The sequence below is a fragment of the Haliotis cracherodii genome, unplaced genomic scaffold (assembly GCF_022045235.1).
Source record: "Haliotis cracherodii isolate W230 unplaced genomic scaffold, xgHalCrac1.p SCAF_16, whole genome shotgun sequence".
Classification (NCBI taxonomy): Eukaryota; Metazoa; Mollusca; class Gastropoda; order Lepetellida; family Haliotidae; genus Haliotis; species Haliotis cracherodii.
In genome coordinates, this window is record NW_027266271.1 from 29257592 (window position 1) to 29270516 (window position 12925).

The 12925-nt window shown below is 48.5% G+C and overlaps 1 protein-coding gene across 1 annotated transcript in view; it reads left to right on the plus strand.

The window, feature by feature from the left end:
- Positions 1–12925, plus strand: part of LOC139464053 (homeobox protein Mohawk-like) — a 59718-nt gene that overhangs the window by 37519 nt on the left and 9274 nt on the right. Inside the window, exon 2 of the mRNA XM_071245579.1 lies at positions 6244–6566. Coding sequence (XP_071101680.1) covers positions 6244–6566 — 323 coding nt within the window. The remainder of the gene's footprint in view (positions 1–6243; positions 6567–12925) is intronic.

A 12925-nucleotide genomic window follows, 5' to 3' on the forward strand; every position in this document is an offset into this window, starting at 1 on the left:
TTGTTTTATGTATGACATGATAACTACAAGTGGGCGTTACCGTGTTCCCCGTATGCTGTGGCATGCGTCCAGTCAGAAACTAAGTTACAGTCACACGCATGGATGTGCTGTATCAGTTTCTGCAGCTAATTTAGTGATCAGATGTTACGTGTGCATTTCACATGGAAAAATAGAGGTCAGAGGTCAAAGGCTGGAGCCGTCTCCCCGGAAGAAAAGTGCCGGTGTTGCCGCCGCCCAGTTCACGTAGTCTGATGCTACAGTGAATCACGGAGGAAGTGTCAGCTGACTCGGTGATGAGATAACTCGGTGCACGGTGCTGTCTGAATAAATATGAGCGTGACGTATGGATGGGGGGAGGATCGGCGGGGGTATCAGTGCGTTCGCCGAGTGTGCGCAATGTACTTAAACATCTGTGTAGATTCAGCACCCACGTGGTAGGCCGTGCACGGAGATTAGGATCCGTTGTGTCTAGCGATGTACCGTAAAAAGACATTCACCGAAACCCGTTAATCCGGATCGTGGCGTCCCCACTGAAATCGTCCGGATTAGCAGATATCCGGATTCACGAATTCATGAATGTCGCACTGTTAGCGTTCTCAGCAGTAATCGTGATGACGGTTTCTGGGATCTCAAGTAGCGTGGACGGTGCTACATGCAACACTGTGTTACAACCGACATACGACATCGGCGGTTCCGGGGTGCGTGGGTAGGGGAGGGTCCAGGGGCCCGGACCACCTCAAGCACCCCATTACCCCTTTTGAATGTAGTATGTTGTACGCACTGAAATTATTAGACTAACACTTAGTCAATGAAAACATGTCTTAAAGTGGAATCAAGCAACCTAGACTTAGACACTTGGTTACTTTGATCTAGACTTGCCTCGGCTGTCAAACAAAAATATACTATAACATTATAGAGAGGTGTTTTTTTGCTGTTTTGGAGCCCTCCGGACCCGCCCTTGCACGGGGATGAGGAGGGGTAGGGAGGATGAGACTGGGCAGCAGGTTACATGTTAGCCATGCTCAAAGGCTGTACTTAAAGATACGTCCATGGATGTGTAGTAATTCTATCCTCCTAAAGGGCTATTCTAGCTATGTGGACAGTGCAAGTACTCCAGTCTTTTATCGGGACAACCTGTTCTTATTATTTACATAATATAGACATTAGACTTGTGCAAGTCTAGTAACATATTCTGCCGAGTGTGCTGAAGGTGCTCTGCCCATACTTACTGAGATCATAGTGTGCTTTCGACTTGAGAGGTATAAAGTTCTCCTTATATTCAAGAGCCAAGGTATGGATAATATTCTCACATCTAACTTGAAGTGTAGGGTGATATCAACAAGAACATGTCAAGTTGTTTTAAATGAAAGAAGCTCGCACGAATACTTATAACATCGTCTTTTCACATCATCACTAGATCGGAGGGTCTGTTTGATCTTTATGCCAGAAACCGCTTTGATCTTGCCCTAAGTATGACCCCCTCGAACCCCCACCCCGGACCCCTCCCTTGATCACCTCACTCCGAACCACTCCACGTTTAATGACGTCACAACTCCGTGATTGAGTTGTCACATTTCTTGATCAGACACGACTCGAGCAATGGTCCGCACTCGAGAGATTCGTCAGAGTATGTTTTGTATAAGATCAAAGTGAAAACGACTTGTCAATACAATCAACTGAGTCCTTGTTAACTGTGATGTGTGAGAGTGGCCGCACAACGCTTGTTGGAGCGTCCCCGGATATGCCGTCTGTGGAGTGGTGACTGGAGTGACGGCTTGAGCGGCGGTTGTCAAGGGTCTACACTTATGCTGTCACTCAGCCGGTTGTCACCAACCTTAACATATAGAAATGTATTCTGACTTTTAGTACCTGTGTGACTGGGCTTGTCGTGCGGTGGGCGAGACCATGCTGGGACCATATTGTTACTGAGGTGGTCCTGGTGAGGTAGCTGGATTGTTGTGCGTTGTTGGACGCCACTCTCAGCAATATTCCTGCTATTTGACGGCGATCTTTAAATAATCGCTCGCGGGCCAGAAAATCCGGTGATTGACATCATGAGCATCTACAGGGATACGATGCCCTGTATCAACCAAGTCAGCGATCCTGACCACCCGATGACATTAGTCGCCTCTTACGACGAGCATAGTCGCCTCTTACGACAACCGTTGTTTGTTGAAGACCTATTCTGAACTAGATCTGGACTGTAGTCTTAGTGGGATGTCTGTGTAGTCAATCAAAACCAAACTCCCATACAGTATGTAATAACAGTTCCTTACGGTTCCTTTCAGTACACCATGACAATATGTTCCTGACGGCTACCGAGGTGTCTGTGTAGTCGTTAGTGGTCCTAGCGAGGTGCCTGTGTAGTCCTCTTGGTCCTAGCGAGGTGCCTGTGTAGTCCTCTTGGTCCTAGCGAGGTGCCTGTGTAGTCATCAGTGGTCCTAGCGAGGTGCCTGTGTAGTCGTAATTGGTCCAAGCGAGGTGCCTGTGTTGTCCTGAGTGGTCCTAGCGAGGTGCCTGTGTAGTCCTGAGTGGTCCTAGCGAGGTGCCTGTGTAGTCCTGAGTGGTCCTAGCGAGGTGCCTGTGTAGTCCTGAGTGGTCCTAGCGAGGTGCCTGTGTGGTCCTGAGTGGTCCTAGCGAGGTGCCTGTGTTGTCCTGAGTGGTCCTAGCGAGGAGCCTGTTTAGTCCTGAGTGGTCCTAGCGAGGTGCCTGTTTAGTCCTGAGTGGTCCTAGCGAGGTGTCTGTGTAGTCCTGAGTGGTCCTAGCGAGGTGCCTGTGTAGTCCTGAGTGGTCCTAGCGAGGTGCCTGTGTAGTCCTGAGTGGTCCAAGCGAGGTGCCTGTGTTGTCCTCAGTGGTCCTAGCGAGGTGCCTGTTTAGTCCTCAGTGGTCCTAGCGAGGTGCCTGTGTAGTCCTCAGTGGTCCTAGCGAGGTGTCTGTGTAGTCGTCAGTGGTCCTAGCGAGGTCTCTGTGTAGTCCTGAGTGGTCCTAACGAGGTGTCTGTGTAGTCCTCAGTGGTCCTAACGAGGTGCCTGTGTAGTCCTCAGTGTTCCAAGCGAGGTGTCTGTGTAGTCCTCAGTGGTCCTAGCGAGGTGCCTGTGTAGTCGTCAGTGGTCCTAGCGAGGTGCCTGTGTAGTCCTCAGTGGTGTCTAGCGAGGTGCCTGTGTAGTCCTGAGTGGTCCTAGCGAGGTGCCTGTGTAGTCCTCAGTGGTGTCTAGCGAGGTGCCTGTGTAGTCCTGAGTGGTCCTAGCGAGGTGTCAGTGTAGTCCTCAGTGGTGTCTAGCGAGGTGCCTGTGTGGTCCTTAGTGGTCCAAGCGAGGTCTCTGTGTTGTCCTCAGTGGTCCAAGCGAGGTCTCTGTGTGGTCCTCAGTGGTCCCAGCGAGGTCTCTGTGTTGTCCTCAGTGGTCCAAGCGAGGTCTCTGTGTGGTCCTCAGTGGTCCTAGCGAGGTGCCTGTGTATTCCCCAGAGGTCCTAGCGATGTGTCTGTGTAGTCCTTAGTTGTCCAAGCGAGGTCTCTGTGTGGTCCTCAGTGGTCCTAGCGAGGAGCCTGTGTAGTCCTCAGTGGTCCTAGCGAGGAGCCTGTGTAGTCCTCAGTGGTCCTAGCGAGGTGCCTGTGTAGTCCCGAGTGGTCCCAGGGAGGTCTCTGTGTGGTCCTCAGTGGTCCTAGGGAGGTGTCTGTGTAGTCCTCAGTGGTCCTAGCGAGGAGCCTGTGTAGTCCTCAGTGGTCCTAGCGAGGTGCCTGTGTAGTCCTGAGTGGTCCCAGCGAGGTCTCTGTGTGGTCCTCAGTGGTCCTAGGGAGGAGCCTGTGTAGTCCTCAGTGGTCCTAGCGAGGTGTCTGTGTAGTCCTTAGTTGTCCAAGCGAGGTCTCTGTGTGGTCCTCAGTGGTCCTAGCGAGGTGCCTGTGTAGTCCTGAGTGGTCCTAGCGAGGTGCCTGTGTAGTCCTGAGTGGTCCTAGCGAGGTGCCTGTGTAGTCCTGAGTGGTCCTAGCGAGGTGCCTGTGTGGTCCTGAGTGGTCCTAGCGAGGTGCCTGTGTAGTCCTGAGTGGTCCTAGCGAGGTGCCTGTGTAGTCCTGAGTGGTCCTAGCGAGGTGCCTGTGTAGTCCTGAGTGGTCCTAGCGAGGTGCCTGTGTGGTCCTGAGTGGTCCTAGCGAGGTGCCTGTGTTGTCCTGAGTGGTCCTAGCGAGGAGCCTGTTTAGTCCTGAGTGGTCCTAGCGAGGTGCCTGTTTAGTCCTGAGTGGTCCTAGCGAGGTGCCTGTGTAGTCCTGAGTGGTCCTAGCGAGGTGCCTGTGTAGTCCTGAGTGGTCCTAGCGAGGTGCCTGTGTAGTCCTGAGTGGTCCAAGCGAGGTGCCTGTGTTGTCCTCAGTGGTCCTAGCGAGGTGCCTGTTTAGTCCTCAGTGGTCCTAGCGAGGTGCCTGTGTAGTCCTCAGTGGTCCTAGCGAGGTGTCTGTGTAGTCGTCAGTGGTCCTAGCGAGGTCTCTGTGTAGTCCTGAGTGGTCCTAACGAGGTGTCTGTGTAGTCCTCAGTGGTCCTAACGAGGTGTCTGTTTAGTCCTCAGTGTTCCAAGCGAGGTGTCTGTGTAGTCCTCAGTGGTCCTAGCGAGGTGCCTGTGTAGTCGTCTTGGTCCTAGCGAGGTGCCTGTGTAGTCCTCAGTGGTGTCTAGCGAGGTGCCTGTGTAGTCCTGAGTGGTCCTAGCGAGGTGCCTGTGTAGTCCTCAGTGGTGTCTAGCGAGGTGCCTGTGTAGTCCTGAGTGGTCCTAGCGAGGTGTCAGTGTAGTCCTCAGTGGTGTCTAGCGAGGTGCCTGTGTGGTCCTTAGTGGTCCAAGCGAGGTCTCTGTGTTGTCCTCAGTGGTCCAAGCGAGGTCTCTGTGTGGTCCTCAGTGGTCCCAGCGAGGTCTCTGTGTTGTCCTCAGTGGTCCAAGCGAGGTCTCTGTGTGGTCCTCAGTGGTCCTAGCGAGGTGCCTGTGTATTCCCCAGAGGTCCTAGCGATGTGTCTGTGTAGTCCTTAGTTGTCCAAGCGAGGTCTCTGTGTGGTCCTCAGTGGTCCTAGCGAGGAGCCTGTGTAGTCCTCAGTGGTCCTAGCGAGGAGCCTGTGTAGTCCTCAGTGGTCCTAGCGAGGTGCCTGTGTAGTCCCGAGTGGTCCCAGCGAGGTCTCTGTGTGGTCCTCAGTGGTCCTAGGGAGGTGTCTGTGTAGTCCTCAGTGGTCCTAGCGAGGAGCCTGTGTAGTCCTCAGTGGTCCTAGCGAGGTGCCTGTGTAGTCCTGAGTGGTCCCAGCGAGGTCTCTGTGTGGTCCTCAGTGGTCCTAGGGAGGAGCCTGTGTAGTCCTCAGTGGTCCTAGCGAGGTGTCTGTGTAGTCCTTAGTTGTCCAAGCGAGGTCTCTGTGTTGTCCTCAGTGGTCCTAGGGAGGTGTCTGTGTAGTCCTCAGTGGTCCTAGCGAGGTGTCTGTTTAGTCCTAATTTGTCCTAGCGAGGTGTCTGTGTAGTCCTTAGTGGTCCGAATGAGGTCTCTGTGTTGTCCTCAGTGGTCCTAGCGAGGTGTCTGTGCAGTCCTCAGTGGTCCGAGTGAGGTGGCTGGGTGGTGGTCCGTTGTCCGAGTAAGTCGCTTCGCTTTTACTCGCTGCATCATCGCGATCAGCATGTGTTGTTGAAAAGGAAGCCCCTGCAGTGGTCTTTGCCAAGTATTGATCTCCGCTTGATTCAACACGATCCCGTCAGCTGCTGTGATTGTTTCATTATTGCTGGCACCGCTCAATTACCATGTCAGCCAGTTGTTTGCTTATCAGCTTATAACCATCGTAAAGGTTGGACGTATACAGACCGTGGGTTGTTAGATCCATACAGTACCCACCAATACAACATGTTCGTACCACTGACATGTCGGGATGATGATATAACATCTCTAAAGATCACTTCCTCCTCATCCTTGACTGATCGATCTCTCTCATCCCGTAATTCTCCAATCTGTTGTCGCCGTTGATGATGGGGAAGCCCAAACTATATGTTTTGGCATCTTTTGGAGGACAATAGAAACACGAGAGGCGTACCCGTAGGAAAAAAAATTCATTAAAAGTCCTTTGGAAACAAATATTGTTTTTGTCATTAGTGACACTCACGCCTGTTGTATAGTATATCAGCAACGCTTTCTGCATATGTGTCGATGTCATCTAAGGTAAATTACCTCCCCTTTATTTTGAAATATCTGGGTGTCCCGTAATGTCAACAACATATTAATGTTTCTATTTTATCTTCCAGGCGGCTCATCCCCGAGAAAATTCGCCACAAACGACAGACGCTGCAAGACATGGCCCGACCCCTCAAGCAGTGGTTGTACCAGCACAGGGATAATCCCTACCCCTCAAAATCAGAGAAGGTCGCATTGGCTGCCGGCAGTCACATGACCTTAATTCAGGTTTCTAATTGGTTCGCTAACGCGAGGCGGCGACTGAAGAACACCGTCCGAGCCCCGAACCTGACGTGGTCAGCCCGGATAAAGCTGTACAACACGTACGTTGTGGGCAATGCTGAACTCTTCAGCGTCTCCTCCGACGACTCAATTTGGGACTCCGACGACGAAGGTAAGTCATTCTGCTGGTGGCTGGAAACTAGCGATACTGTCGGGTACACATACCTTTATCAGCTGAGGTTATGTTTCTGGTTGGCCGCCGCAAAGTATAACGTAAGAGGCGACTATACTTGCCGTAAGAGGCGACTAACGGGATCGGCTCCCTGTCTTGGTTGATACATGTCATCGCATCCCAATTGCGTGAATCGATGCTCATGATGTCAGTCAAAACCCAAATCCCAAACAGTATGTAATATCAATTCCTTACGGTTCCTTTCTGCACACCATGACATTATATTCCTGACGGGTACCCATACACGCATTTGCGGATGTTTGGTTTCTGACGGGTCGCCATACAATATATAATGACAAGGTATTCATAACGGGTACCTATTCGTGTATATATTGACACAGCCCTGGCAAATTCCTAGCTAAAGCCATCTATAGCACATCCCCCTTTATCCAACTCTACCCCCTGTCTCTACCCAACCCAACCACCTCCCTGTCACCGCTTTCGGACTGCAGGCTGCACCTGAATCCACACTACTTATATTATCGAAGGTCCGGATTAGAAGCCTACAGTGAGTGAGTGGGTTTGGTTTTACGCCGCTTTTAGCAATATTCCAGCAATATGGGCTTCACACATTGTACCCATGTCGGGAATCGAACCCGGTTCTTCGGCGTGACGAGCGAACGCTTTAACCACTAGGCTACCCGACCGCCCCAGAAGCCTACAGAAACCCATGCTTGTCAAATGTGGCGACTATTCTTGTCGTAAGAGGCGACAAACAGGATAGGGTGGTCAGGCTCGCTGACTTGGTTGATGCTCATATCAATCAGACCCGTGAAGATTCCGGGGTAGAATAGGCCTTCAGCAACCCACGCTTGCCGTAAAAGGCGACTATGCTTGTCGTATAAGGCGACTAACGGGATCGGGTGGTCAGGCTCGCTGACTTGGTTGATACATGTCATCGATCCAAATTGCTTGGATCGATGCTCATGATATCAAACACTGGATTGTCTGGTCCAGACTCGATTATTTACAGACCGCCTTCATATAGCTGGAATATTGCTGAGTGCGGCGTTAAACAACAAACCAACCAACCAACCAACATATCAATCACTAGATTATCTGGTCCAGGCTCGATTATTTACCGCCGTCATATAGCTGAAATATTGCTCAGTATGGCGTTTAACAACAAACAACTGTCAAGATTTGAGCAAAAGCTGGTCAAAAGTGTCCGAAGGCATCTGGCGACAGCACCGACAGCATCCATCAAACCGATGAAATATTTTTAACCAAACGAATGTTTTCATTCTGACTTTATTTAGTTTAGTGATTGTTTGGTCTATTTTGCAGAATCTCATGACATAAAATAGTACTGTAGATTACTAATCAAGACCGTTTTTACACCAGGGTTCTCGTGAAGCCGCAAATCTGCCTTTTTATACTTGAAACCGATATCATTCATCAGGAGCACGTTTCACAAAGCGATGTTAGATGCCTACGGTTTCCATAACCCTTGTACCGACTAGTACGCTGGCCGTCACGCCCATATCGCTTATTGGACTCGTTTGTTTTACAATATCAGAGGCATACGCGTCGAGTATTTCAATGGTAAGGTAATTGTAGTGTTTTTGCTCACCTGACGAATTCCTTTTTGTCCGTCGTTTGACCGCCAGTCTGGTTGTTCGGCCGTCGTTAACTTTCACATGTTCGACATCTCCTCTAAAACTACAAGGAAACTCATCTATGGTGCCCACTACGTTGGCAGTCCCGCCCCAAATATATCCTGTGTGAGAGTGCAGTCCCGCCCCAAATGTATCCTGTGTGAGAATGCAGTCCTACCCCCGATATATCCTGTGTGAGAGTGCAGTCCCGCCCCAAATATATCCTGTGTGAGAGTGCAGTCCCGCCCCAAATATATCCTGTGTGAGAGTGCAGTCCCACCCCCGATATACACTGTGTGAGAGTGCAGTGCCGCCCCGATATATACTGTGTGAGGGTGCAGTCCCGCCCACGATATATACTATGTGAGAGTGCAGTCCCGCCCACGATATATACTGTGTGAGAGTGCACTCCCGCCCCCGATATATCCCGTGTGAGAGTGCAGTCCCACCCCCGATATATACTGTGTGAGAGTGCAGTCCCACCCCCGATATATACTGTGTGAGAGTGCAGTCCCGCCCCGATATATACTGTGTGAGAGTGCAGGCCCACCCATGATATATACTGTGTGAGAGTGCAGTCCCACCCCGATATATCCTGTGTGAGAGTGCAGTCCCGTCCCGATATATCCTGTGTGAGAGTGCAGTCCCGCCTACGATATATACTGTGTGAGAGTGCAGTCCCGCCCACGATATATACTGTGTGAAAGTGCAGTCCCGCCCCGATATATCCTCTGTGTGAGAGTGCAGTCCCGCCCCGATAGATCCTGTGTGAGAGTGCAGTCACGCCCCGATATATCCTGTGTGAGAGTGCAGTCACGCCCCAGATATATCCTGTGTGAGAGTGCAGTCCCGCCCCGATAGATCCTGTGTGAGAGTGCAGTCACGCCCCAGATATAACCTGTGTGTGTTATAGTGAACGTGAGTGTGAAGGTGTTATGTTACAGTGGGCGTGTGTGTGTAGGTGTTACGTGGGCATATGTGTGAATGTGTTCTGTGTTATGTGGGCTTGTGTGTGAAGGTGGATCGTCATACGGCGATTAACAGTCTTTTAAGTATCAGCGAAAAGGGATGTCTTCCATTGTGATGATGAGGAAACACGAGGCACGCACTGGCAGTCAGTGATGAGGTCACAGGACCTGGGAACTCCGTGTACTCGGATGCAGAGATATCTCGTCACCACCTTCCCGTCTTTACAGTGGCTGTGTCGCCTGTCGCGTGATAATTGCCTCTATTGCACTGCGAGTTGTACGTAGTTGTTCAGTAAAGCGATTTTGTATCAGTCGATGTGCACGTTGTTCAAAGGCATGCATACACACGTGTTTCAACGAACAACGTTGACACATTCAGAGCAGTGCCGTCAACTGGGTGTTCTTTAGGTTCTTCCCGACTCTGTCTTTCTCTCACACACACCCGTCCACACCACCGCCACCCTCTCCACCCCCCATAACGCTGCACCGTTCATGGGACATGTAATGAATATATATATATATATATATCATGTACCTGCAGGGTGAATACAGGCAGTATGTACCATCAGCTGTAGCTATATCTGTGACGCTGCGTGCTCCGATAAGCCTTATCTTCCCTTCTGTGCACAGTCCATTACTATTCAGTGTTTTGTGCCTGTCTTTTATCGAGATCCCCACACCAGCTTGTGGCGGGATCTGAGGGAGAGAGTTACATAGCATTGTACAGGGAGGCATTGTCTGGAACATAAACGTCCCTACAATGTGTATGGTTACGTGGCCCTGGCGCGAAGGGGCAAAAACGCAGCCATTTTACATGCAATTTAAATTTACGATTATTACTTTGTCAATATAGTATTTGCAAGTCGTTGACACAAAACAAGCCCCCTGTCACATTCGGAACGGACGTATTCCTTTGAAGGTCTGTTTTGTAGCTTTCTCAGCGTCTGGAATAGCTGGCCATAAACCTGAATTACTCCAGTCCACCATGCGCGCGGATGAGTCATACTGGTTGTTTTGTTCCAGTACAAGACGACATAAACATCACCGGCATTAACGTACACCACAACAGAGACATTACTGTTACATACACGACGGAATCAACAACACCAGCATTAACGTACACCACAACAGAGACAGCACTGTTACATACACGACGGCATCAACAACACCAGCATTAACGTACACCACAACAGAGACATTACTGTTCCAGTACACGACGGCATGAACAACACCAGCATTAACGTACACCACAACAGAGACCTGTTTTGTTCCAGTACAAGACGACATAAACAACACCAGCATTAATGTACACCACAACAGAGACATTACTGTTACATACACGACGACATAAACAACACCAGCATTAATGTAAACCACAACAGAGACATTACTGTTACATACACGACGACATAAACAACACCAGCATTAAAGTACACCATAACTGTGCCATACAACTATACAACAACATCCCCTGAATGAACAGATTCAATGAAAACAGTTCACTGTCGAACTATAAATTGGGCATATTTACAGCCGTATCGTCGTGTTTTCAAGCTCTTCTAGAAACGTCATGTGAGAACGCTTCATGCACTTGCTAACCTTTATTAGAGAAGAGAATTCACATTTAAACATACTTTATAAAAAAAGACACTGATAATTATATAGGCAGAATAAAAAAACAAGTAACAGATGGGGCAATTGAATTTATTAACACTGGACGTCACGTTGACAATATTTAAGAGCTGAGAATATTATAACAATGTATCGAAAAAAATAAAGACAGACGATGTGACATTGTCCGTCATAAGGTTCACATATAATACACCAGTCAGCACTATACTAGAATAGCATGTATTCTGATATGCGTCAGGGAAATGCACTTTCCATTGTTGATATAAATCCTTTAGACTCAACAATGCAGCTGGGATGCTGTCTGTTTGGTGTTCTACGTGTTATTTGGAACTCTCTTGTCGCTTGGCGTGCATTAAATAGAAAAGGTACAAGGACTGCTTTGTGAAGCAATGAAACACTTGTGAACCTATCATTATTGTAACGTCTCTGCATACCTTCAATAATCTTGAACGCGACGTTAAACCCCATTTCACCTCAGCTCATAGTTGTGTTTTATAGCAATGCACGTGACTGATGTGTTTCGTCCTCTCCTGGTAGCCATTTTGTATTATATCTAAGGATGCATGTTACGCGTACTGCCCTAAGCTATTCTCGGTTAACATTTGTGCACTCAGGGTGCATCTTGTCAAACCTATTTGCCAGAAATGTGATAACCCCTCGGTTGCCTTAGGTCACTCAAATTGTAATAATCAAATGCAGGCTGTGACTAATTCTACCACCAAATATACGTAGCATGTGTACGTGGTCCCTATCTCGCTGCCGTATCAGGTGACACAAAACTGGTGACGTCATTATTCTTCGTGTTCCACCCACGGTCGTTTACCTTTCCTAAATATGTCGTCTGCTACCATTGTTAGGATTCACGTCTGCTGACATTCCTTCACCTTCTTGCTTAAAACATTAACGCCAGATAAAGCTGACCTATGAAAATACGTTTGAATATATATATTTTCTATCCACTGTTTGACTGGCCCGGACCCCTAGCTGTGCCAGGAAACCTGGGGCGCGATACGGCTTTCAAAACGTGATGCGCCAATAGGTTGTTCAAATTGGGAGGGATTAAATCACGCAACGGCTACAATGCGCTATAATTCTTTCAGTTACTTTATGGGGCCTTGCGTGTGATTGCAAGATATTCATCACCTTTTTGTCCGGAATGTGTTTAGAAGGGGTTTCTTGAATGTTTAAATTGAATCTCAGATTCTGCTGACTGAGCTGAGCTGTCTTAATTACTATGGAACCTTCCTGCCTTACGGGGTGTCATTCTGACAAGACTTTTGTTGACTGAATGGAATTACGCAAAAAACGGAACTGAAAGTGCTATGGGTTTGGCTTGCAATTAATATTTGAATATCTAGTGCCACTTGGGTATTCCAAGACATCAGCTAAACCCTTAATGCGACGTTTATCAACACTTGGCTTCAATCATGTTGTTATTCAGTCTTTATTTATTAAGACGTTCATCGAAATTTCACGTGAAGGGTTGCATTGCTTGCAGCAGCACCATCCTTGAACCAGGATGACCCGAGGCTTCATCTGCTAACGTAGCAACTGATTTCCTCAGATTTCGGATCCGGACCATGTGAATAGATTTCCTGTTAAATACAAAACGTCCTTATAGAGATGTACGTCCATCCGGTTCTCAAAACAATTTATAATGCAAAGATATCAGGTTAATATTTCTAGTACTGTTATGTGAGTTCTTAAGTCGGTAGTGTTACCGGTAGGGCAGGACATGCTTACCTTTTTCGCGAACACCTGGTGACGTCACTGATTTTCATACAATTCTTATAATTTCCACCGCTATTTGTCCCTTTACGCCAAGTGGAATCAGTTTCGGCAGAAAGTGTACGCTGGTTATTTTATTGCATTGACAATTTATATTTAGTGTTTCAACCACTAGACTTATACTTTGAAGCTGTGGATTTGCATTGAGCATACGAACATGCCATGTTGATATTTGAAGACTTCTGTAAAGTGAGTTCTTACGCCAGCTGTACATTTCTGCTTTATTTATATCACATGACCCGGCTAATATCCTCGTGGAGTTGAGTGCTCGTCCTATTATACAATGTGATCAAGTCGACCCACAACAAGCACG